At 43.3% G+C, this 22,373-nt stretch overlaps 2 protein-coding genes across 3 annotated transcripts in view; both read left to right on the top strand.

The window, feature by feature from the left end:
• The first annotated feature begins 2,606 nt into the window (after positions 1-2,606).
• LOC127004764 (uncharacterized) lies at positions 2,607-10,517 on the top strand. Of its 2 annotated transcripts, none has more exons than XR_007757981.1 (2): positions 2,607-10,142; positions 10,332-10,517. XR_007757981.1 is itself a non-coding variant. In XM_050872872.1 (2 exons), exon 2 carries the CDS (start codon positions 3,573-3,575, stop codon positions 9,756-9,758), a length of 6,186 nt encoding a protein of 2,061 aa, XP_050728829.1. In that variant the 5' UTR covers positions 2,607-2,862; positions 3,052-3,572; the 3' UTR covers positions 9,759-10,517. The 2 variants fall into 2 exon arrangements, 1 of the variants encoding a protein (XP_050728829.1); XM_050872872.1 differs by having other exon boundaries at positions 2,607-2,862; positions 3,052-10,517.
• A 4,834-nt stretch (positions 10,518-15,351) lies between these two features.
• The window catches only part of LOC127004763 (uncharacterized), a 31,283-nt gene continuing 24,261 nt past the window's right edge, over positions 15,352-22,373 (top strand). Inside the window, exon 1 of the mRNA XM_050872871.1 lies at positions 15,352-15,475. Coding sequence (XP_050728828.1) covers positions 15,453-15,475 — 23 coding nt within the window. The 5' untranslated portion in view covers positions 15,352-15,452. The remainder of the gene's footprint in view (positions 15,476-22,373) is intronic.

Below are 22,373 nucleotides of genomic sequence, written 5' to 3'. Positions count from 1 at the left end.
TACCAGCGTGAGGGATGAAAGAGTGAAGATGCTGGTTAACTCTTGCATAAGGGGTTTGGACAGTATAGGGATGAGCATGAGTAGAAAGTCGAGTGCAGCGGGCCATGGGGAGGGAGGCATGCAGTTAGCAAGTTCAGAAGAGCAGTCAGCGTGGAAATATCGATAGAAGATAGAGAGGCAACATTATGTGGAATTTAAGAGGTAGAAGACTATCAGTATGAGGAGGAGAGCTGATGAGACGAAGAGCCTTAGCCTCCACTCTGTCCAGAAGAGCTGTGTGAGTGGAGCCCCCCCACACATGAGATGCATACTCCATACGAGGGCGAACAAGGCCCCTGTATATGGACAGCAACTGTGCAGGGGAGAAGAACTGGCGGAGACGGTACAGAACGCCCAGCCTCGAGGAAGCTGATTTAGTAAGAGATGAGATATGAAGTTTCCAGTTGAGATTTTGAGTTAAGGATAGACCGAGGATGTTTAGTGTTGAGGAAGGTGATAGCTGGGTGTTGTCAAAGAATAGGGGATAGTTGTTTGGAAGATTGTGTCGAGTGGATAGGTGGAGAAACTGTGTTTTTGAGGCGTTGAAGGACACCAGGTTCTTTTTGCCCCAATCGGAAATAATAGTAAGGTCTGAGGCTAAGAGAGAGAGAGAGAACGGGTCGTTTTGAAGACGCAGTTGAAGGTGGCTGCCTTACAATTGGCTGACAGTTTTGAAAACACGCTTGTGATTCGCCGGGAGTCCGATGACGTCATCATCGACGCTCTCCCTATCAGCGGCTTCACTGCCTTAAGGCGGTGTCACAATGGCCATTTTCGTCCAACCGTTGGGGCTACGGGCAACGCCCGTACACCCAACCAGGAGCGAGTTCACGGTTATCCGTAAGCTGGTGTCACACAGGGCTTTTTTCTTCCCACCGAGTTGGCGGCAGCTTGGGCAACCGGCAACTCCAACTTTTCCTGGTGTGCGTCACACACGGCCAAGGTCGGTTGCCCGTATCCACATCCACAACGTAAACAAAGCACTTGCCCTGTATCAACATGGCGTCGTCTGCTAAAGTAAGGGCTGTTGCGGCTTGTGCTGCCATTACCCAAGTTGTGGACTTGTTGCTGCAGTTAAATGGAAGGAAGAAACAGTTGTGGGTGTGGCATGCCTGTGGTTCCTCCATGCCAGTTCTCATTGTCACCACTGCGCGTGCACAGCCAACCCACCCATCTTGACTCAACCACATAAACACATGGATCGAATAACTACACACACACACACACACACACACACACACACACACACACACCAGACTCATTAGAAACCATTGCAGATGTTTCTGACAAACAGAAATGACTTCACCATTTCTTGAGTGTTTTAGAATGTATTTGGTGAGTGGCTCACATGTAAAAAACCTAGCTCTGTGCAAGAAGAAAGAAGTTGTCTTTAACCCTTTCAACAGGAGGACGCGTATACTGCATCCTTGCGTGCCCCGTACCATATCCGAGGACGCGCATACTGCGTCCTGGCTCGCTCTAGCCAATATACAAGTTATTTTACCTCTATATTTATGCTTACATCTCAAAATTATCAATTAATTTATCTTTCTTTAAGTGCGCTATTTGATTCTGCTTGTTTTCATATATAATACATGATCATCTTGAGTTTATGGCTGAAAACTTGTTATCTTCAGTAGCGATATTTGAAATTTGTCGCGCGTGGTGATCCCGGATACGGCACGGGGCGCTGTTTTGGCCCGGCCATAGTAAGTTTCTTTATGTGCACCATTTAATTCTGTATGTTTTCATATATAATACATGATGATTATGTTGAGATTATGCCTGAAAACTTGTTATATGCAATAGCGACATTTGAAATCTTGCGCATGCGGCGATCTTACATACAGCGCAGGGTGCTGTTTTGACCCAGCCATAGTGAAGGGGTTAACACTGCTCTCTTCTTGCCATTGGATATGTTTGGTTTGTATGAACCACTCACCAAATAAGTTCTAACACACTAGGAAATGGTAATCGAAGCCATTTTTGTTTGTGAGAAACATCTGCCATGGTTCATGATGAGTTAAGTGTGTGTGTGTGTGTGTGTGTGTGTTGTTACTCGATCCACGTACGTGTATATGTGGTCGGAGTCTATGGGTGGATTGGCTGCTCATGCGCAATGGTAAGAATGAGAAATGGCACGGAGGAACCACAGACGCGCCACACCCACAACAGCTTCTTCCTTCCATTTAACTGCAGCAACAAATCCATAACTTGGGTAATGGCAGCACAAGCCGCGGCAGCCCTTACTTCAGCAGATGACGCCATGTGCTTTGTTTATGTTGTGGATGTGGATATTGGCAACCGACCTTGGCCATGTGTGACGCACACCCGGAAAAGTTGGATTTGCCGGTTACCTAAGCTGCTGCCAACGCGGTGGGAAGAAAAAGGCCCGGTGTGACACCAGGTTACGGACAACCGACAACTCGCTCCCGGATGTGACACTGCCCCAAGGCAGCGAGGCCGCTGACCGGGTGAGCGCCGGCGATGATGTCATTGGACTCCCAGCGAATCACAAGCGTGTTTTCAGAGCTCAGCCAATCGTAAGGCTTCATCTGTGACTGTAACTGTGGTATCAATATACCTCATTATACCTCATTGTTATTACGTAAAATGTTAATGTGTAAGGAACTTATATGGTGCTAAAAGGATAAACTTGTATGGTGCTATTAGAAGGTAACATAGGTGCCGTTAAGAACGCTTACACGCAGCTGCCGATGTTCGTTTGTTTGGGTTACGCGGGCAGCGAGTCTGTCGCTTATAAGTGGATATGAATTGTAGACTCAGCGATATGGAGCGGTGATTCAATCCGTGGCACTGGAGGTCAGTATATTTTGCTAATATTTCTATGTTATAACACAATGTTAAGCTATGTAATGTTCACATACTGTGTATAAGAGTGTTTAGAATAGTTTAAGCCATGAATGCAACAATATATGACTTAGGCTTCAGTGCAAGGAGCCAGAAAGCCATGGGATGTGTAAATTGATTATGTCATCACTTTTCCCATAGTTTCACGGCACGACTGGGGCATGTATGGCACACAAAATGGAGGACTCTTTGTCCAAAGCCACATCATAGGAATAAAGGAAAATTATACCAACGAAGTTTCCATGTCCTGCTGGCAGTCCATGCATGTCTGCGTGTCTGTGTAAACCAGCCCTAAGGGGTGACTGTTCCATGTCCGCTTCAGTGAAACTCCAAGATACTGCAGCTACAATCAAGCTGCAGTCATAAGGAAGCACGGCTCTGCAGTGACCTGCAGTAACCACCAACGATCTGCAGTAAACTTCAGCAACCCTGCAGTGGCCTGCCATGTATGTAACTTCACACTGGTCACTTCAATGTTTCCATCTCCATGGACAGGTGAGGCAACACTCCTAGCAAGCACTTACAACCTGTCTACATCCACTCATCACCTGCAAGTGAGGGGTTTCCAAGTTCTCTAGGTCACCGGCATTCAAGAAGTAAGAAGTAAACTCAGTGTTACATAAAGATTCACTTAGGTGATAACAAGTATAAATCTTCTTACAATGAGTTCTAATGAGGATGCCACAGTTATTAAGGGTGACCCAGGTAAGGGCCTGGATGAGCAGGTGGACGAGGCAGCACGCAGTGAAAGACAGAGAACACAAACAGAGAAGGGTAAAGAGTATACAATTCAGGTGTACAAGAGTAGGTGTTCAACAAATAAGCGTGCTTGGAAGAGGGCAGCAAACAGTATCTATGCCAAAGTACAGGGGTCAAGTTGTACTAATGAATTACAGGAATGTATAAAAGTTATGGATACAAAGTTTGAAGAGTTTTACAGTGCTTGCGAGGAATTAATTGGAGCTGATCCTGAAAGTAATGAACAAATTACTCAGGAGTTGGATGACTGTGAGAAGTTTAACTTTAATGTAATCCATGAAGTTGTAGAGAAAATTAAATCTCTGCAGCATGAAAATGATTCAGCAATATCTGATAATTCTAATGTTTCCAATGTTTCAAAGGGTAAACAAGAACAGGCTGGAGCTAAGGCAGACCCTGAGGCTGTATATAGTAATGGAATGAGTCAGTTGGACCCAAGTCAACTTGACAATGAATTGAAGGGAAAGGAGCAGATGCTTCAACAGTACCTAAACAATCAGCCTCAAACTCTTGCTGAAGTGAAAGCCCAGCCAGTTAAAAGGGAAGAACTTAGCCAACCCTTTGACTTAAATGAGGTAAAAGAAGAATTGTATAAATCAGTTGATAGGATTGTTGATATGTTACCTAACAAGGAACTTAACCCTAATGCCAAGGTTTTCTCACCAAAAGTTGACTTGCAGGAACCTGACACACATGTGAACAACAATTCTGGTTGTCGGTCAAATGGCACTGATAATAATGTTAGGCATACTACCCAGCCTTCCCCAGGTTCAGTCAGTCAGTTAGATGCAATGCAGAGGATAGCAGATATTATGTCAATGAGGCAAACCAGAGATAACCTTCCACGTCCAGAACCAGAAGTGTTCAAGGGAGACATGTTAGTTTTCACAACATGGTTAAAAAGTTTTGAAATTTTCATTGAGTCCAGAACTACTGATTTTACCGAAAGGCTCTTTTACCTAGGAAGGTACACCGATGGTGAAGCCAAGGAAGCAATCAGTGGATTGCTTCAGCTAAATACTGAAGAAGCTTACATAAAGGCTAAGAAAACCCTAAAGGGTAGGTTTGGAAATCAGTTTCTTGTGTCTAATGCCTACAGAAAGAAGTTATATGAGTGGCCAAAAATTCAGCAGAATGATGGCCCAGCACTAAGGAAATTTGCAGATTTCCTGGACAGCTGCAAGACAGCAATGGAAAGCATACCTCATCTAGTGGTGTTAGATGACTCACAGGAGAATGTCAAATTATTGAAAAAGTTACCTGTCTCACTAGTTGAGAAATGGAACACAGTAGTGTACAAGTATGCTTCTAGAGGTGATGATGATAGTGACGATGAAGGTCTAACAGACATAAGTTCTGAACAATATCCTCCCTTTAAAAGGTTCTGTAAGTTCATACGTAGAGAGGCTACAAAGGCGTGCAACCCAATATCATCGTACAGTGCAGTCATAGATAAGAATCAAAGGAGCACTGCAGTTGTAGCCAAAGGAAGAAATAGTAGTTCAAGTACTGATAAATCTGGAAACAGAAGTTTCAAGACAGAGGCATCAGAGGTAAACTCGTCACACACAACAACGGACAACAAGGCTAGATATGATAAAAGGCATGAAGTAAGAAAAACAGGGCCAAGGAGACTGAGCTGCCTTTATTGCAATGAAGAGCATGAAATAGATGTGTGTAAAAGGTTTAACTTGCTTGATAACAATGCAAAGTTTGACTTTGTGCAGAAGCAGTACTTGTGTAGAGGATGTTTGAAGCGTGGTCACAGAAAGATAGATTGCCGTCATAAGAAATGTTGTAGTATATGTCAACGATACCACCCAACATCTCTTCACAATAATGCTCTTGCACAAAATAGTGCTCCAACTGTCAGGGCAGGAGAGTCAGATAAAGCAACTCAGCCAAAGGCAAATGAAAGCTCAGCAGTTTCAAACAAGATTAACACCAGTCAGTCTATGACTGGAGATATGCACACCATGATTGTGCCAGTGTGGTTACACCACAGAGACAATGAACACAATAAAAAGTTGGTGTATGCATTATTGGATTGTCAGTCTGATGCCTGTTTCATCAAAGAAAGCACCTTGGAAAGAATGGGAGTTAGTGGCTCACCAGTACACCTCAAGCTCTCCACAATAACGGGAGAACAGGTAGTCCCCTGCACAAAAATCAGTGGACTTGTTGTACGAGGATTCAGTGAGCACATGCAAATAGATCTTCCACCTGCATATTCCAAGGAAGATATTCCTGCAAAGGAGGCTCAGATACCATGCCCTGAAACAGCCCAAACCTGGCCACACTTAGCAAGAATCTCTAACAAACTGATGCCTTATGATTCAAATGTAGATGTGGCACTTCTTATTGGAGCTAACTGTATCAGAGCCATTAAGCCCAAAGAGATTATTGTGGGAGAAGAAGATGATCCTTATGGACTAAAAACACACTTAGGATGGGGCGTTGTTGGCCAAGCAATTAAAGAAACTAAGAAAGTTTCAGATGATGTAGTGAGAGCATATAGAACTATAGCCCAAGAAGTTGTCATCAGTGAAGAAAGAAAAGTTAGTTTCCTTGTTGTTCCTACACAGACAAAGGAGTTAATAAATCCAGCACAAGTCAGGAACATGTTTGAGCTTGATTTTAATGATAAAGGAACTGACAACACTCCCTTTTCCTATGATGACAAAGGATTCCTGAAAAGGATGAGAGAGGGAGTGAGTCAGCAGAGAGAAGGACACTATGAGCTGCCTCTTCCACTTAAGAATAATGACATCAAGCTTCCAAACAACAAGGACATGGCCTTGCATAGGCTCATGAAGTTAAAGGCAAAACTTATGAGAGATAGAAAGTACCACCAAGATTACAAGGAATTCATGAAAGAATTAATTGACAAAGGCTATGCAGAAACTGTGCCAGCCAGGGACTTGCAACGAGCAGATGGTCAGGTGTGGTATATACCTCACCATGGGGTTTACCACCCAAAGAAACCAGGAAAGATAAGAGTGGTATATGATTGTAGTGCTAACTACAGAGGTCATTCTTTAAATGGTCACCTGTTACAGGGCCCAGACCTAACAAACAATCTGGTTGGGGTTCTATGTAGATTTCGTCAGGAAGTGACAGCCTTTGTATGTGACATAGAAGCAATGTATCACCAAGTCAAGGTGAACCCTGAACAAAGAGATTTGCTGCGCTTTCTGTGGTGGAATAATGGAAATCCAGGTGAGAATATGCTTGAATACAGAATGACGGCCCATTTGTTTGGAGCAACATCATCTCCAAGTGTTGCTAATTTTGCACTTAAGCAAGCTGCAAATGACTATGAGGCTCAGTATGGATATGAAGCAGCAAACTTCATCAGGAAAGATTTTTATGTTGATGATGGACTTAAATCAGTACCAACAGCACAGGATGCCATTGATCTGCTAATGAAAAGCAAGGCATTGTGTAAAATGGGAGGTTTTAATCTCCATAAGTTTCTGTCAAACAGTAAGGAAGTGTTAGCAGCAATAGCTCCTGAAGAAATGAATAACACTGTCAAGAGCCTGGACTTAAGTAAAGACATGCTACCTGTAGAAAGAACACTTGGAGTGGAGTGGTGTGTAGAATCTGATACTTTCCAGTTCAGAATACAGGTCAAAGAAAAGCCACTCACAAAAAGGGGCATATTGTCTACTGTGAGTTCAATATATGATCCGTTAGGCCTTGTGTCTCCTCTCATCCTCATTGGCAAAGGGATACTCCAGGAGTTATGCCGTGAAGGAGTAAGTTGGGATGAGGAGATACCACAGTATGTGAGGCCACAGTGGCAGCAATGGAGAGATGACCTACACAAATTAGAGCACTTAAAAATACCACGATGTTACAAGCCTGAAGGATTTGGTGAAATTAAGAAAGTTGAACTGCATCATTTTTCTGATGCCAGTCAAAAGGGATATGGTCAGTGCTCTTACATAAGACTGATCAACACTGCTGATCAAATACACTGTGCACTTGTAATGGCAAAATCAAGAGTGACACCCCTCCGAGCCATCACTGTGCCGAGATTGGAACTCACAGCAGCAGTAGTGTCGGTGAGAATCAGTGCAGTCTTAAAGAAGGAGTTAGACTATGAAGATATTCAGGAAGTGTTTTGGACAGACAGTATGGTAGTGCTGGGATACATCAACAATGATTCTAAACGATTTCATGTATATGTAGCCAACAGAGTCCAGCAGATAAGAGATCAAACTTCACCAAGTCAGTGGAAGTATGTGGAAACAGAGCACAACCCAGCAGACTATGCCTCAAGAGGGCAGTCTGTAGAAGAGTTAATTAACAACGACAAGTGGTGGAATGGACCACGCTTCTTGTGGCAACACTTTGAGATGAATGATAACCCATCAGAGCATCATGAATTGGAAGATGATGATCCTGAAGTAAAAAGAGTTGCATCATGTGCTACACAGACACATGAGCCGTTTAATGTACTAGAGAGGCTGAACTGTTTCTCTGAGTGGTTCCGTATGAAGAGAGCCATTGCAGTGTGCCTTAGACTTCAAAGGATGTACAAGAAGAATGCAGATGGGACACATAAAGGAAGAAGCCAAGAATACATTCCACTGACAGTACAGGAACTGAAAGAAGCTGAAACTGAGATAATAAGGCAGGCCCAGGCTCATGCCTTCCATGAGGAAATAAAGATGCTGAAGGGTGCAGGAAACCATGAGTCTTCCCCACAGACAAATAGAAGAGAAACAACAGTAAAGAAAACAAGCAAGTTGTACAAACTTGATCCCTTCATAGATGAAGATGGAATAGTAAGAGTTGGGGGAAGAATAAGGATGTCTACTCACCAAGTAGCAAGACATCCAGCAATCCTGCCTAAGGATTCTCATGTTACTGATCTACTGATTTGCTACTACCACAAAAGGGTACATCATCAGGGTAGGGGCATAACACTAAATGAAATTAGAGCATCTGGGTACTGGATTTTGGGGGGCTCATCTCTGGTGGCTAGATATGTCTCAAAATGTGTAGTCTGCAGAAGAGTTAGAAGTGACACACAAGGTCAAAAGATGGCAGACTTGCCACAAGATAGGCTAGAGCCTTCCCCTCCCTTTACTTATGCTGCAGTTGACTTTTTTGGTCCTTTCTACATCAAAGAGGGACGTAAAGAGCTAAAGAGATATGGGGTTCTTTTCACATGCATGGTATCACGTGCAGTCCATCTAGAGACAGCAAACAGTCTGGACACTACTTCCTTTCTCAGTGCCTACCGCCGCTTTATAGGAAGAAGAGGGCCAGTAAGGCAGTTAAGATCAGACCAAGGAACAAACTTTGTGGGTGCAAAAAACGAGTTAGCCAACTCTTTGAGAGAAATGGATGAGGAGAAGCTCAGAACCGAACTACTGAAGGACAGTTGTGATTGGGTTCATTTCAAGATGAATGTACCACATGCTAGCCATATGGGTGGGGTGTGGGAGAGACAAATAAGAACAGTGAGAAGCATATTGTCAGTGCTACTTGATCAACATGGACCTCAGTTAGATGATGAGACACTTAGAACATTCATGATAGAAGCAGAGACAGTTGTAAATGGTAGACCTCTAACTGTGGATAACCTTACCTCTCCTACTAGCTTAGAACCACTGACACCCAACACTCTGTTAACTATGAAGTCAAAGATTGTGATGCCTCCTCCAGGTAAATATGAAAGAATTGACTTGTACTCAAGGAAACGTTGGCGTAGGGTACAGTTCCTTGCAAATGAGTTCTGGTCAAGGTGGAAAAGGGAAGTTTTGCAGTCTCTTCAGCTTAGAAATAAATGGCAGAAACCTCAAAGAAACCTCAAGGTGGATGATATTGTTATTGTTAAGGATTCCAACCTAGCTAGAAACCAATGGAAGCTAGGCAGAATAACTGAGTGTCTTCCAAGTGATGATGGTCTTGTGAGAAAGGTGAAAGTGATGATGTCAGACTCATGTCTTGACAATTCAGGGAAAAGAATAAAGGCAATGAACATTGTTGAAAGGCCTGTTCATAGTCTTGTTCTCTTGTTAGAATGTACTACTCAGGAAGACCAGGGCGACCCCACCGAGGAGCCTAAATGATCTGTTTGTACTTAGGAAGTGCAAAGATGATGTTAGCAGTATTTCATGTATCTGTAATACTCATGTTATGATCAATGTATTAAGTAGTTATAAGTTAAATTGTCCTACAATTTAGGGGAGCCATGTAACTGTGGTATCAATATACCTCATTATACCTCATTGTTATTACGTAAAATGTTAATGTGTAAGGAACTTATATGGTGCTAAAAGGATAAACTTGTATGGTGCTATTAGAAGGTAACATAGGTGCCGTTAAGAACGCTTACACGCAGCTGCCGATGTTCGTTTGTTTGGGTTACGCGGGCAGCGAGTCTGTCGCTTATAAGTGGATATGAATTGTAGACTCAGCGATATGGAGCGGTGATTCAATCCGTGGCACTGGAGGTCAGTATATTTTGCTAATATTTCTATGTTATAACACAATGTTAAGCTATGTAATGTTCACATACTGTGTATAAGAGTGTTTAGAATAGTTTAAGCCATGAATGCAACAATATATGACTTAGGCTTCAGTGCAAGGAGCCAGAAAGCCATGGGATGTGTAAATTGATTATGTCATCACTTTTCCCATAGTTTCACGGCACGACTGGGGCATGTATGGCACACAAAATGGAGGACTCTTTGTCCAAAGCCACATCATAGGAATAAAGGAAAATTATACCAACGAAGTTTCCATGTCCTGCTGGCAGTCCATGCATGTCTGCGTGTCTGTGTAAACCAGCCCTAAGGGGTGACTGTTCCATGTCCGCTTCAGTGACTTCAAAACGACCCGTTCTCTCTTCCTGTTTTCTTCCTTTTTCCAAGGTACATATTTTGAGATAACAAGGGAGTAAAGGAGGAAAAGAAGTGAGCTCCGGGGGGCAGCATGAGCCAATTACAGTGGCGCCACTATAAACAGTTGCCTGCGCCATGACGGGCTCGGGGCTGACCATCAGGCCCAGATGAATAGTCTACCGGTGCCATAGCCCACATGTAAAAAAAAATAAATAAAAAAAAAAAAAATAAATAAAATGAGCGCTTTTTCAGTGTTTTCAATACCTCGAGTTTAGCGCTATACCTTCGGAATGAAGCGAGCGCGAAACTCGAGAGGACAGTATATATATATATATATATATATATATATATATATATATATATATATATATATATATATATATATATATATATATAAAACATGCACAGTCGTCCCTCAAATAGTACGGGGGTTAGGGACCCAGGACCCCCGTGCTATTCGGAAATGTTTATAAAATTAGTGCCCCCTAGAAACACTCCTGGGCACTCCTACTGAATCCGGGTCCCGCCTGGCTCAGCTGTTACCCACGGGTCCAAGCTGCCAGTTATGCATTTTCTGCTGCAGTCACAATGCAGTGTTACCACACTGGGGGGTCAGGTTTTTCAAAGTTCAGTTGGAGTAGTTTAAATATGAGTCCCTTAACTATATAACATGGAGATGTAATGTCATATTTTCGAGGCGTGGAGTCAATCTCCACAATTACCGTTTCGTATCTTCGTATCCTGGCACTGCCAGGATGGCTCACTTGCCCAGCGTGGTAACACTACAGGAGAAAATGCATAACTGGCAACTTTGGCCGGCGAGTAAAAGCTGAGCCAGGCGGGTCTGGGATTCCGTAGGAGGTCCCAAACAGAAAAGGACAGCCTTTATCTCCACTCTTGCAGCACTTTTGGAGCACTGGAAGTTACTGCGGCAAGAATTTATTTTACACTATGATAGATGCAACAAACACTGCTCTCATTCACGTGGTATGCTCTCCCTACCGCAACGTAACTCATACCAAAACGTAACTTCTGCTAAATCTGAATTCTTCTGCAAGGTGAACACCTTTCTGAAATGCTTTGGTGTGCTTTCATCAGGTGTTTTGGATTGTCCCATGTTCATGTTATGTGGTAATGGAGAAGCGTAGATGAAGTTGTGCACACACACGGACTGAGGGAAAGCACATAGGTTTCAATCTGACAGAACAGTGTTCCTGATGTTGTGCACACACATGGACTGAGGGAATGTGCATGGGGGCAGTACAGTAGAACAGTGTTGCCACTCACGTCATGGCTACTTTGTGAGACGAGCGGGAAATTTAAAAATCCTAAAAAAATCTTCCATGACAATCCGTATAAAACCGAAACCATACTATTGGAAACTGTACTATTTGAGGAACGACTGTATATATATATATATATATATATATATATATATATATATATATATATATATATATATATATATAGGTATATATATATATATATATATACATATATATATATATATATATATATATAGATATATATATATATATATATATATATATATATATATATATATATATATATATATATATATATATATATATATATATACTGTATTTTGCGGCATATAACGTGCACCTTTTTGACATAAAAAATGCCTGAAAGTTTAGCCCTGCGCGTTATACGCCGGATGTACAAATTTTTTTTGATTTTTTTCTTCTCTGGGGTATTTTTAAGGGTCTTTTTTGTCTTATCCAATAACAACTGCAAACTTACCTTTATTATTGTTTATGATCCTTTGTAGTCCATGGCTGTCTTATAATATGTTACCATAGAACACATGGCGATCAAATAACTATGCTATAAAAAAAATAATTCGGTGGAGGATCGCCCATGCCTTGTTTTTATTCCGCTTCGTTGGGCTGCGACACGACCTGGCCGCTATTTGTATTGTTTTGATTACTAATGCGCACTGTTGCCAATTCGAGCAGTACAAGCTACAAAAAAAATCGTATTGGAAAAAAAATATCCATGTGTTCATTATCAATTATTAATATTAGTGAGAATAATGGGGTAAATATGATATCAGAAACTGTACGTCATGAGTCTTGTACGAGGAGTTATTTCGCGGAACACCAGCCCAGCCGCCATTTGCATTGTTTGCAAACCACACAACCACACCCATACAACAAACAGCTGCATGCCGCGTGTCACCAAAACTGCGTGAATTGTGTCTTGCCTAGTTGTCTGTCATAACCTACGAGTGATGGTGAGAATAATATGTTTACGGGGATGTATTTCTCACAACACCAGCCCGGCCGCCATTTTCATTGCTTTACTCAAGGACACTTGTCAATTCAAGCATTACAGGTTACACCAAAAATATATAGATTTCGGGAAACTGTACATCGTCAGTGTTCTTTAACCCATAGACGTCGGGCTAGAGGACTATTGTCGTCCTCGCAGCGCGCCGCTGGTGTTGATAAATTTTGGAAAAATAGGTGTTTTTCATCAGTGCCCTATGTGTCAATTTCAAACGAAAACATAATAATTTATACTGTTTTCTCACCGCCAATCCTTCCTCTCCACGATGAAATATATTGGAAGTGTCAAGGTTGCAGCACGGCAGAGACATGATGTTGGGAATTGGTGCTATTTTTGGCCAAGCCGAGCGCACTTGTTCGTGTGGGTGCTGTTGACCTGGACCTGGGTCTCCTACCTCGCCCTGCGCCACCACACAGCATGCATCCTCTTCTACCAACGCGATTATTCATATTAGGCTACATATTACGCATGTTTTATGCTCATAAGAATTACCCGTTACGAAACTGAAAGTGTTTTTTGCCATTATATGCACAAAAAACTTTCATAAACACAATATGATTATAAAATATATACACTGACTAGGCTAAATGTTACGCATGTTTGTAGCTTACATAAAAGTAACTCCTTATCATGACTGACCTGCCGTGGTTGCATACCATGAGCGTCATGAATGCCATGACGGGCACCAACACCACGTCGGCCACCCCTGATACCACGCCGACCCCCAAGGACACGTCCTCGTGCCCTCTTACGTCGAGGTGGTGAAGGGTGTGATGCAGTGAATGCAGACGATGGAGGTGTGGGTGATGAAGGTGTGGGTGATGAGGGTGTGGAGGATGAAGGTGTGGGTGATGAGGGTGTGGAAGATGAAGGTGTGGGTGATGAGGGTGTGGAAGATGAAGGTGTGGGGGAGGGTGTTTGATGGCGGCAGGGCCAGTGGCAAAGACGTTTTGGAGCCACACTTCTCTCAGCCTCTGTCTCACTTCTTGAGTCATTTACCTTCCCAGGATCATCAACATGCCCTTTGTCACTTTCATTGACACTAGATGTGATTGGAAAGGCAGGAAAAGACTGTGTTGTGGCGGTGCGAGGCAGCGTGTTGTGAACATCCGCCACAAAAACAGACTGTGCCCCAATCTGTTCTAATTCATCTTCTAACTCCTCAGACCCTGAATCACCACTTTCCAAAGGAGAAAGCATCTCATCAACAGCGCTCTTATGATACCACTGTTATTAAATATTCCCTTATACGGTGGCTTAGCGCGCTCCATGAGATTAGGGGTAGAGGAACAGGGGCCCACTGGCGCGCTCCCTTCCTCCATGCATCCGGACAAGGGGAAATCATTCTCAGCATGTCTCTCCATCATAGTGGTCTGTAAGCTCTGGGAAGTGGTGTGAAACGTAGGACAGAGATTGCCATCAACCACTGGACACAATAATTACGTCACGGGAGTACAAATCTTGGCGGGACAGCAGAGGGCGGGAACTCCCGCCACCCGACGCTCTCCGCCCGAGCGGGAATTCCCGTCACCCAACACACAGAGGTTACCCGTACATATTTCTGAGCATTTTAAGAACTTTTTTTTTTTTTTTTTTTTCAAAACTGTTGCCTTAAAGTTTGAGGTGCATGTTATACACCGGTGCGTGTTATACGCTGCGAAATACGGTATATACATACAGTCAAGTTGCGTATGACGCGGATTCGTAAGGCGCGGTTTCCTATGACGTGGTATGGTTTCAGAACCGTATGTTCAAATCACGCGGGTAAAACCATCTATGACGTGGTATGGTTTCAGAACCGTATGTTCAAATCACGCGGGTAAAACCATCTATGATGCAGTATGGTTTCAGAACCGTATGTTCAAATCACGCGGGTAAAACCATCTATGACGTGGTATGGTTTCAGAACCGTATGTTCAAATCACGCAGGTAAAACCATCTATGACGTGGTATGGTTTCAGAACCGTATGTTCAAATCACGCGGGTAAAACCATCTATGACGTGGTATGGTTTCAGAACCGTATGTTCAAATCACGCAGGTAAAACCATCTATGACGTGGTATGGTTTCAGAACCGTATGTTCAAATCACGCGGGTAAAACCATCTATGACGCGGTTCGTGGTCTCCCCTGGCCAAACGAGCGCAGAGTTGCCAGGTTGGATTTTTTTTCCAAGGGGGAAAATCTCATGGTTGCAGTTGGGTTGGTTTTTGGGAGGATTTCTATCCTCTCTCTCTCTCCGCACATTTTTGTATTCAGTAAGTTACAAATTATCCTCACTATCAGAATTATCATATAGCCAAAATTGACTATATATATATATATATATATATATATATATATCTATCTATATATATATATATATATATATATATATATATATATATATATATATATATATATATATATATATATATATATATATATGACAGTAAAAAGGTCTTTGTATTCTGCATTTTCCATGATAATTTTCTTTTAGCATATTTTAAAGTCATGAATTCCAACAGATTGCTGTTGGCTGCCAGCAGCTTGTATTCCTGAGGCTGAGTAACCTTGGGCCAAGTGGCAAGTGCTGCTACTTAAAGGACTTGGCCAACAGTGTGGTGCACATGGACCGTCTTACTCACCTAAGGTATTGGTGCCACTCTCTAGATCCAATGATGGCTAATTTATAGAACAGAATACACTGACCTTCCACATGTTTTGTCATGTTTATGTGAAGTTCATATGTACTGTTTGTTTATTTTTTTCCCTTTATTTCCAAGAAATATAAACCAGGAAAATGGCTAATGAGAAAGGTTCCATTTATGTATCTTATAAAGAAAAAAAAAATATCCTAGAGTGTTAATGCAACTAAAATTGTAGAGGTGAGTGGCCTGTCCTGTCAGGGCTCCTGTGTCCCTGCCCACGCACGGGTTGCAGTCAGCCCAACCCCTGATCTGTGTGTGTTGGGGAGGGCTTTGCAACTGCTCCCCACAAAACCCTTCATATGCCAAAAGCAAATCAGTAGGTAGAGGTCAGGGTAATAGTGTGAGCCTCAACTCTGATCTGGTTTTGCCGAGGGGTCTGGCTGCATGAGAGACTTCCTCGACATAGCCACACATGGCAAGCCTGCCCTTAGTGACGGGCACAGGGCAAAGCCTTCAGGCCCTGTAAGCATTTGTTGGAGGATCCTCCAGGTCTGCAGGGTTTTCAAGAGTGCTGAGTTCTTTACAATTGAACTTAGGCTTGTTGCAACACTCAAGCTTCTTAATTAAAATGTAACCATAAAGTGTTCCATCTCAAGAGACTGAAAGACCTGGCATGGGCTCAACACCTTTGAAAATCCTGTAGATCTGTGTGATACCTTCAAACATGAAACTCTCCAAGCTGCAATGGAGTACACTGGATAGCACCTGAGATCTAGGAGTGAATTTGCCTCAGCTGAGATGCTGGAGAATAGTGAGGAGAGTCGTGCTGCCAGACTTGCTGGGAATTGGGACCAATATAGGGCTCTGTCATGTAGGATTAGAGCTCTCCTGAAAAGAGACAGTGAGAGGTATGTCAGGAATCTTGCCGAGGACGTCAGTGCAAATCATTTCATTTCCAACCTACTTAGCAAGCCCTCAAGAAGCTTCGCTCCAAGCCTCCTTCTCAGGTGAGCGCTATCTGAACCACAGATGCTTATCTCATGTCAGACATGGATTGGCAGGGGGCTCGTTGGGCTGAGTACTTTGAGCAGTTGTGCATGGCAGACTTTCTAAGTAGGCAGCTCCCAACTTCTGGTTTGCAAATGGCAGATGCTGATCTACTCATCAACAAAAGCCCACCCTTCTCTTGATGGGGTCAAGGAGGCTGTGGCAAGGTTGAGGGGTGAAAAGGCCCCTGGTATCAGTAACATCAGTGTGGGGTTTCTCAAAGTTGGAGGCAAGGCCAAGATCTGCAGATTGCATGCTGTCTTGACTGCTGTATGGCAGTCTGGTACCATTCCTCCTGACTGGAAGAAGGGGTTGGTCATCCCTGTCTGGAGAGGGAAAGGGGACTCTCAGGACTGCAATAACTACCATAGTATGATGCTGCTCACTGTGCATGGAAAGGTGCTTGCCCACCTATTGCTCATGTGGATTGACACAATTGACAACCAGCTGCTGAAGCTGCAGAGGCGTGAGGAGTTTGGATTCATGAGAGGTAAGTCGGCATCTCCGAGCACCTTGTGTACTGCTGGAGTGCCGACATGAATTGACAGGGAATGCTTGCAGTCTAGGTCAATTTCAAGAAGACATTTGATTCAGTACATCGTGATGCACTCTGGGATCTCCTGCGATGCTGCCGGATTCCTGTAAGGATTGTTAGTCTATTGATTGGCCAGAGGCTGCTGTGAAAACTTTTTTCTACGGCATGTCCAACATCTTTCCAGTGAATATGGGAATGAGGTAGAGCTGCATCCTTGCCCCATCATTGTTCAACACCTGCATGGACTGGTTACTAGGTAGAGCTGTGGACCAGTCATTGTGAAGCTTCTTTTGGCCCTTTTTTTGCCGCTGATGCAGTAATCTTTGTGGAGACACTGGAGGTGATGGCTCTCGAGGCATTGCATGAGGAGGTCAGGGCCCATACTTATAAGGAAATGAGGCGTTTGACTTAAGGAGACCGACTGAGTAAAATCCTATCTTCTTTCCTTATCACCCAAATTGCAGATTTGATTTTTTGATGATTTGTTTTGCATAAGTGAATCTATAGTGAACGTTTGAGCAACTTTGGGCCATATTTCTTTTTTTTTTTTATCAAAACGCCAAAATATCAAAAAACATTTTGATGAATACTGACTAGGTTTTCCTTTATAATTCCTTGCAAAATTGTCTGACAGTAGTTTACATCATAGGTAAGGAAGCTGTTGTGGCAGAATTATTATTTTCTCTTTAGTTTATGAGGAAAAAATTTTTTTTCCATTTTCTCCTGTTTAATTATATTTTCAAAAATATAAAAGTTCCAAAGCAAATTTTTAAAATTCTGAGACAACAGAAAAAAGCCATTTTAATGCTCTTTCCACCAGTACCTTATTCATTAAAATCGAATAATAAATGTAGGAGTTATTCACCAATGTATTGTAAAAAGTTAGTTTTGAGTTACGGGGCTTTAAAGTTACATAAGTACATATTGATGTTCCTCGTCCATGAATGGCCACACTGTGCCAAATATTGTTAGTACCAGGTATTGTAATGTTGCTGTCTTGCTATTTAGGTGATCTTGAGTCATGAACACGGCACCTGATCCCACTTCTTGTTGAAGTATTACTCACTCAAAGGCGAGGGTGTCAGGGAGCCACCGCCTCCCTCATTGTTCCCAGTTTTTGTTTGCATCACTTGGTGTTAGAAACTATCTGGCTGGTAGGATTTGCTTCCTTCCTTCTCTGTTTTAATCTTCTTTCTTGGTTATGATGATCTGTCAGAAGCTCTGTCTTTCCTTGTCTTGTATTCGTTTTCATATTTTTTGTTTTTATGTTGTATGGTGAGATGGGCTCTTCTCTCCTGAAACTGAAGTAGAAGGCTGTGGTAATGGTGGTGTTGATGCAGAAGCATCAGGAACAGCAGTCGTGGCAGCAGGGAGCGAGTGAGAGGTGGTGGTGAGTAAGGCAGCAGCGGTGGGTGGTGGCGAGTCAGGCCTCGCTGCTCCATGCGGAACGCCTGTCTGTCTCTCTTCATTATCTGCTTGAGCATGGCGTGCCTTCTTCAAGCAGGCAATCCTCTTGACAATGGCAGCCTTTCTTCTTGGCATTTGAACTGGATGAAGCCAGCATCATCAGCACTTTTGTCATAACAGGAAAAAAAGGCAGTGTGGTGGGAGAGCGTACACACCTACGTCTATCCTTTGTGTGACAAGGACACGCACTGATGAATTATGGTGAAAGCTACGGGACAGTGTTGTCCCGCGCGCACAGGAGAAAGTATCAGACACCACCAGAGAGAAAACTATTCGTGTCTAAATACTACAGTGTTTTTCTTTCAAATTTTTTTCTAAAGGCATCTTCTGCCTCACGTGACCTTGACTGAGCGCGCGGGGTGATTTAAACGGCGACCTAAACACCCATTTAAACTCGGTCGGTAAAAATTCCCCCTGTAATGTTTTCTCTATGCCCTTAGGGTGATCATTGATAAAGTTTCTTATTTTCGATATTTTTTTGCATTTTTCACCTTGGTCGGTCTCCTTAAGTCTCTCCTAAGTGACGAGTTTTCAACCCAGCTGGGGTTACAGCCACCACAGGTAGTGGGGAACGTAAAGTTGCCAACAGTGGCGAGTTAGCTCGAAAGATCAGTTATCTCATTTAAAAATTAATGGGTAAAAATACCTTAAAATGGTGAAACTGTTGAATAGAAGTACATCATATCCAATATAATATGGTTTCATAAGGCTATGTAGTGAGCGTTTGAATGTAAAACGGTTTTGATGAGGCACGCTGGCTGTCTGGCATCACCCGGCAATATTTACATTTGAAGGGCGATGCTTCAGCCGAAGACCCAGGGCTTATGCCTGCCCAGAACCAACTTTAGCTACTCGCAGCGAGTCTCAGATTAACACCCGGGATATGTAGGTGGTTAGTGAGTGTTCTGATGCTAATTGGTTCACGGATACAGAAAAGTCAATATCCTGTCTGTCCTCCTTGTCGTAGCTCGTGCCCTGTTAGGTGGAATGTGTTGGGGGCTGGAGTTGAATGTTGGACTTTGTATGGGCATGGGTGTGGGAGTGACTGCCTCTCCCTGCACAGGTCGTGAGGCGCGGCCGCATCAACGATGGTGAGCTTTGATTTGCCTGTCGGTATTCGTGTTGTTGTTACTTTTGATTCAGCAGTGGTGGATGTGGTTGGGGAGGGTGTCGTGAGGGGGGTTATATTTGTAGTGGTTGTATTAGGTGTAGTAGTAGTAGTGAGTAATAGGTGTTGAGTGATGGGGCAACGGTCATGGTGGTGGGGATGGTGAATGTGGTGGTGGTGCTGGTTTATTAGTGGTGGGGGGAGTTTGAGGTGGCTGTGTGGTGTGGTGAGTAGGGGGTGGGTGCTCATTGGGGTGGTAAGGGTAATGGTATTTGCAGAGGCAGGTGTAGCAATGTCTTAAGAAACAAGTGTGGTGGGTGGGAGAATGGTGCTCACAGAGGCAGATCGGGCTTTGTCTTGTGAGCCCAGCATGGGCAGGGTGCTGCTCTCAGCGGCCTCAGATGGGTGCAATTCACTAGGTGTGGTCAGGGTGGGTTGTGTGGGAGCAGCAGGGAGATGAAGGATTAGAGGTTAGGAAGAGGTTTAGAATGATGTGCGTGTCTCCAAGGCGGTTGGGAATACTTCTAGTGTTGGGTGCTGAACCAACTGCTCTAGGTCATTGAGGAGAGCAAAGTTGTAGGCTTGTTCACCAGACTGGTCAGTGAAAGAGGATGAAAACCAAACCTGATGGTGAACATTGAAATCTCCTAGGATGGAGATTTTTTTCAGCAAAGGGAGAGTCATTATGTGCCCCACTTTGGAGTTCAAATTGTCAATAAATTTTACATAGTTGGTAGAGTTAGGTGAGAGATAAACAGCTCAGATGTATTTAGTAATAGAATGACAATGAAGTCTTAGCCAGATGGTGGAAATTTCAGAAGAGTCAAGGTCGTGGGCACAAGAGCAAGTGATGTCGTTGCCTACGTAGACGCAACATCCAGCTTTGGATTGAAATTTAGGATAGAGATAGTAGGAGGGAACAGAGTAGAGATTGCTGTCACTAGCCTCAGAGACCTGTGTTTTGGTGAGGAAGAGAAGGTGAGGTTTAGAGGAGGAGGAGGAGGTAGTGTTCCACAGAATGGAAGTTAGAGGAAAGATTGCAAATATTGCAGAAGCTGATGAATACAGAAGAGAAAATCAGTGAAGAACAAGGAGGCTTCAGGAAGGGAAGGGGATGTGTGGATCAGATATTTTCCTTCAGGATGGTAGTAGAAAAAATAGCTAAAGGAAAGAAACTATACGCTGCCTTCATGGATTTGGAAAAAGCTTATGACAGAGTCGATTGGCTGGCATTGTGGGACGTTTTAAAGATTTATGGTGTGGGAGGAAAACTGCTTAGTGCAATAAAGTCTTTCTATGAGGATGCATCTGCAGGTGTTAAAATTACTGGAGAAACAAGTGAACATTTTGAGATAAAAGTGGGCTTAAGGCAGGGGTGTGTCATGTCACCATGGTTGTTCATTGTTTATGTGGATGGTGTTATCAGAGAAATGAAGGGCAAAGTTGGAGTAAAAATGTACGCTGAGGGAAGGAAGTGGGTGCTGAATTCAATCTTATTTGCTGATGACACGGTGCTCATTGCAGAAAATGAAAGTGACTTACAAAATGTGGTTAGTGTATTTAATAGTGTCTGTAAAAGGAGAAAGCTGAAAGTAAATGTCTACAAAAGTAAAGTGATGGTTTGTGAGCGAAGTAGAAGTGAAGTTGTGGATTTTGTATGCCCATATAGAGTGGGAATTGAATGTGAAAAAGAATGCAAAATAATTTTGAATGGTGAAGAAATGGAGGAGGTCAATGAGTTTAAGTACCTTGGATCAGTTATGTGTAAGCATGGTGGTATGGAGGGAGAGACAAAGAGAAAGGGCATTGCAAGGAAGAAGGGTTTTAGGGTCTTTGGGACGAATCATGAATGGCAGAAGTGTGAGCATGGAGGTAAAGAGGGATTTGAGAAATACAATAATAGTACCAACCCTCACATATGCAAGTGAAACGTGGGCCTGGAATGAAAGTCAGAGGTCTAGAGTGCAGGCAGTGGAAATAAGTTATTTGAGGAGTGCTTGTGGTGTGAGTAGAATGGATGAAATGAGTAATGAAAGTGTGTACGAGCGTTTTGGAATGTGTCACGGAGGTGAAGGGAAGAAGTGTGGAGTGGTGGAAGAAGTGGAGCGACAGACTTTAAACTGGTTTGGCCACATGGAGCGAATGGAGGAGAGCAAGATGACCAGAAGGGTGTATGTGAGTGAGATAGAGGGAGGGAATGCTAGAGAATGACCTCCAGTGAAATGGAGAGATAGGGTGCAAGAGTACGTTAGGGAGAGGGGGGAAAGATCTTTGAGAAACTTTGAGCAGGCAAGGAGGGAGTGTCTGGATAGAGAAAGTTGGAAACTCTTCTGCTGTGGCCATCCCCTGGTGGGAGCTTCTAGGAGCAGGCGTCGATGAGATGATGATGATGAATAGAAAGTTAGGGGAGTTATCAAGATACCACTCGTGGTCAGTACCAAGAAGGAAGTCTGATCTGGGGGCATTTATGGTCCACCCCAGATGGGGACTCTGAGACTTTCCCCGTAGTTGCCATCATGAATTGATTGAATCTGAGGAAGTGGTGTGTGTGTGTAGTGTGTATGTAGTGTGGTGTGGAAAGTAAGATAAACTGTTTTCAGAGGTCATTCTGAACTACTGTCAAGTGTTGGTGAGACAAAAGGGAAAAAGTGAAAACACAGGAAGGGTTTTTGGTGGGCTTGCAGCACTTCCTCGCCTCCCATATGTGTATACCTCACTGGGAGTGGCTTGTTCCCGATTCGGC

The sequence above is a fragment of the Eriocheir sinensis genome, chromosome 29 (assembly GCF_024679095.1).
Source record: "Eriocheir sinensis breed Jianghai 21 chromosome 29, ASM2467909v1, whole genome shotgun sequence".
Classification (NCBI taxonomy): Eukaryota; Metazoa; Arthropoda; class Malacostraca; order Decapoda; family Varunidae; genus Eriocheir; species Eriocheir sinensis.
This window is presented reverse-complemented; position numbering and strand designations above follow the sequence as displayed.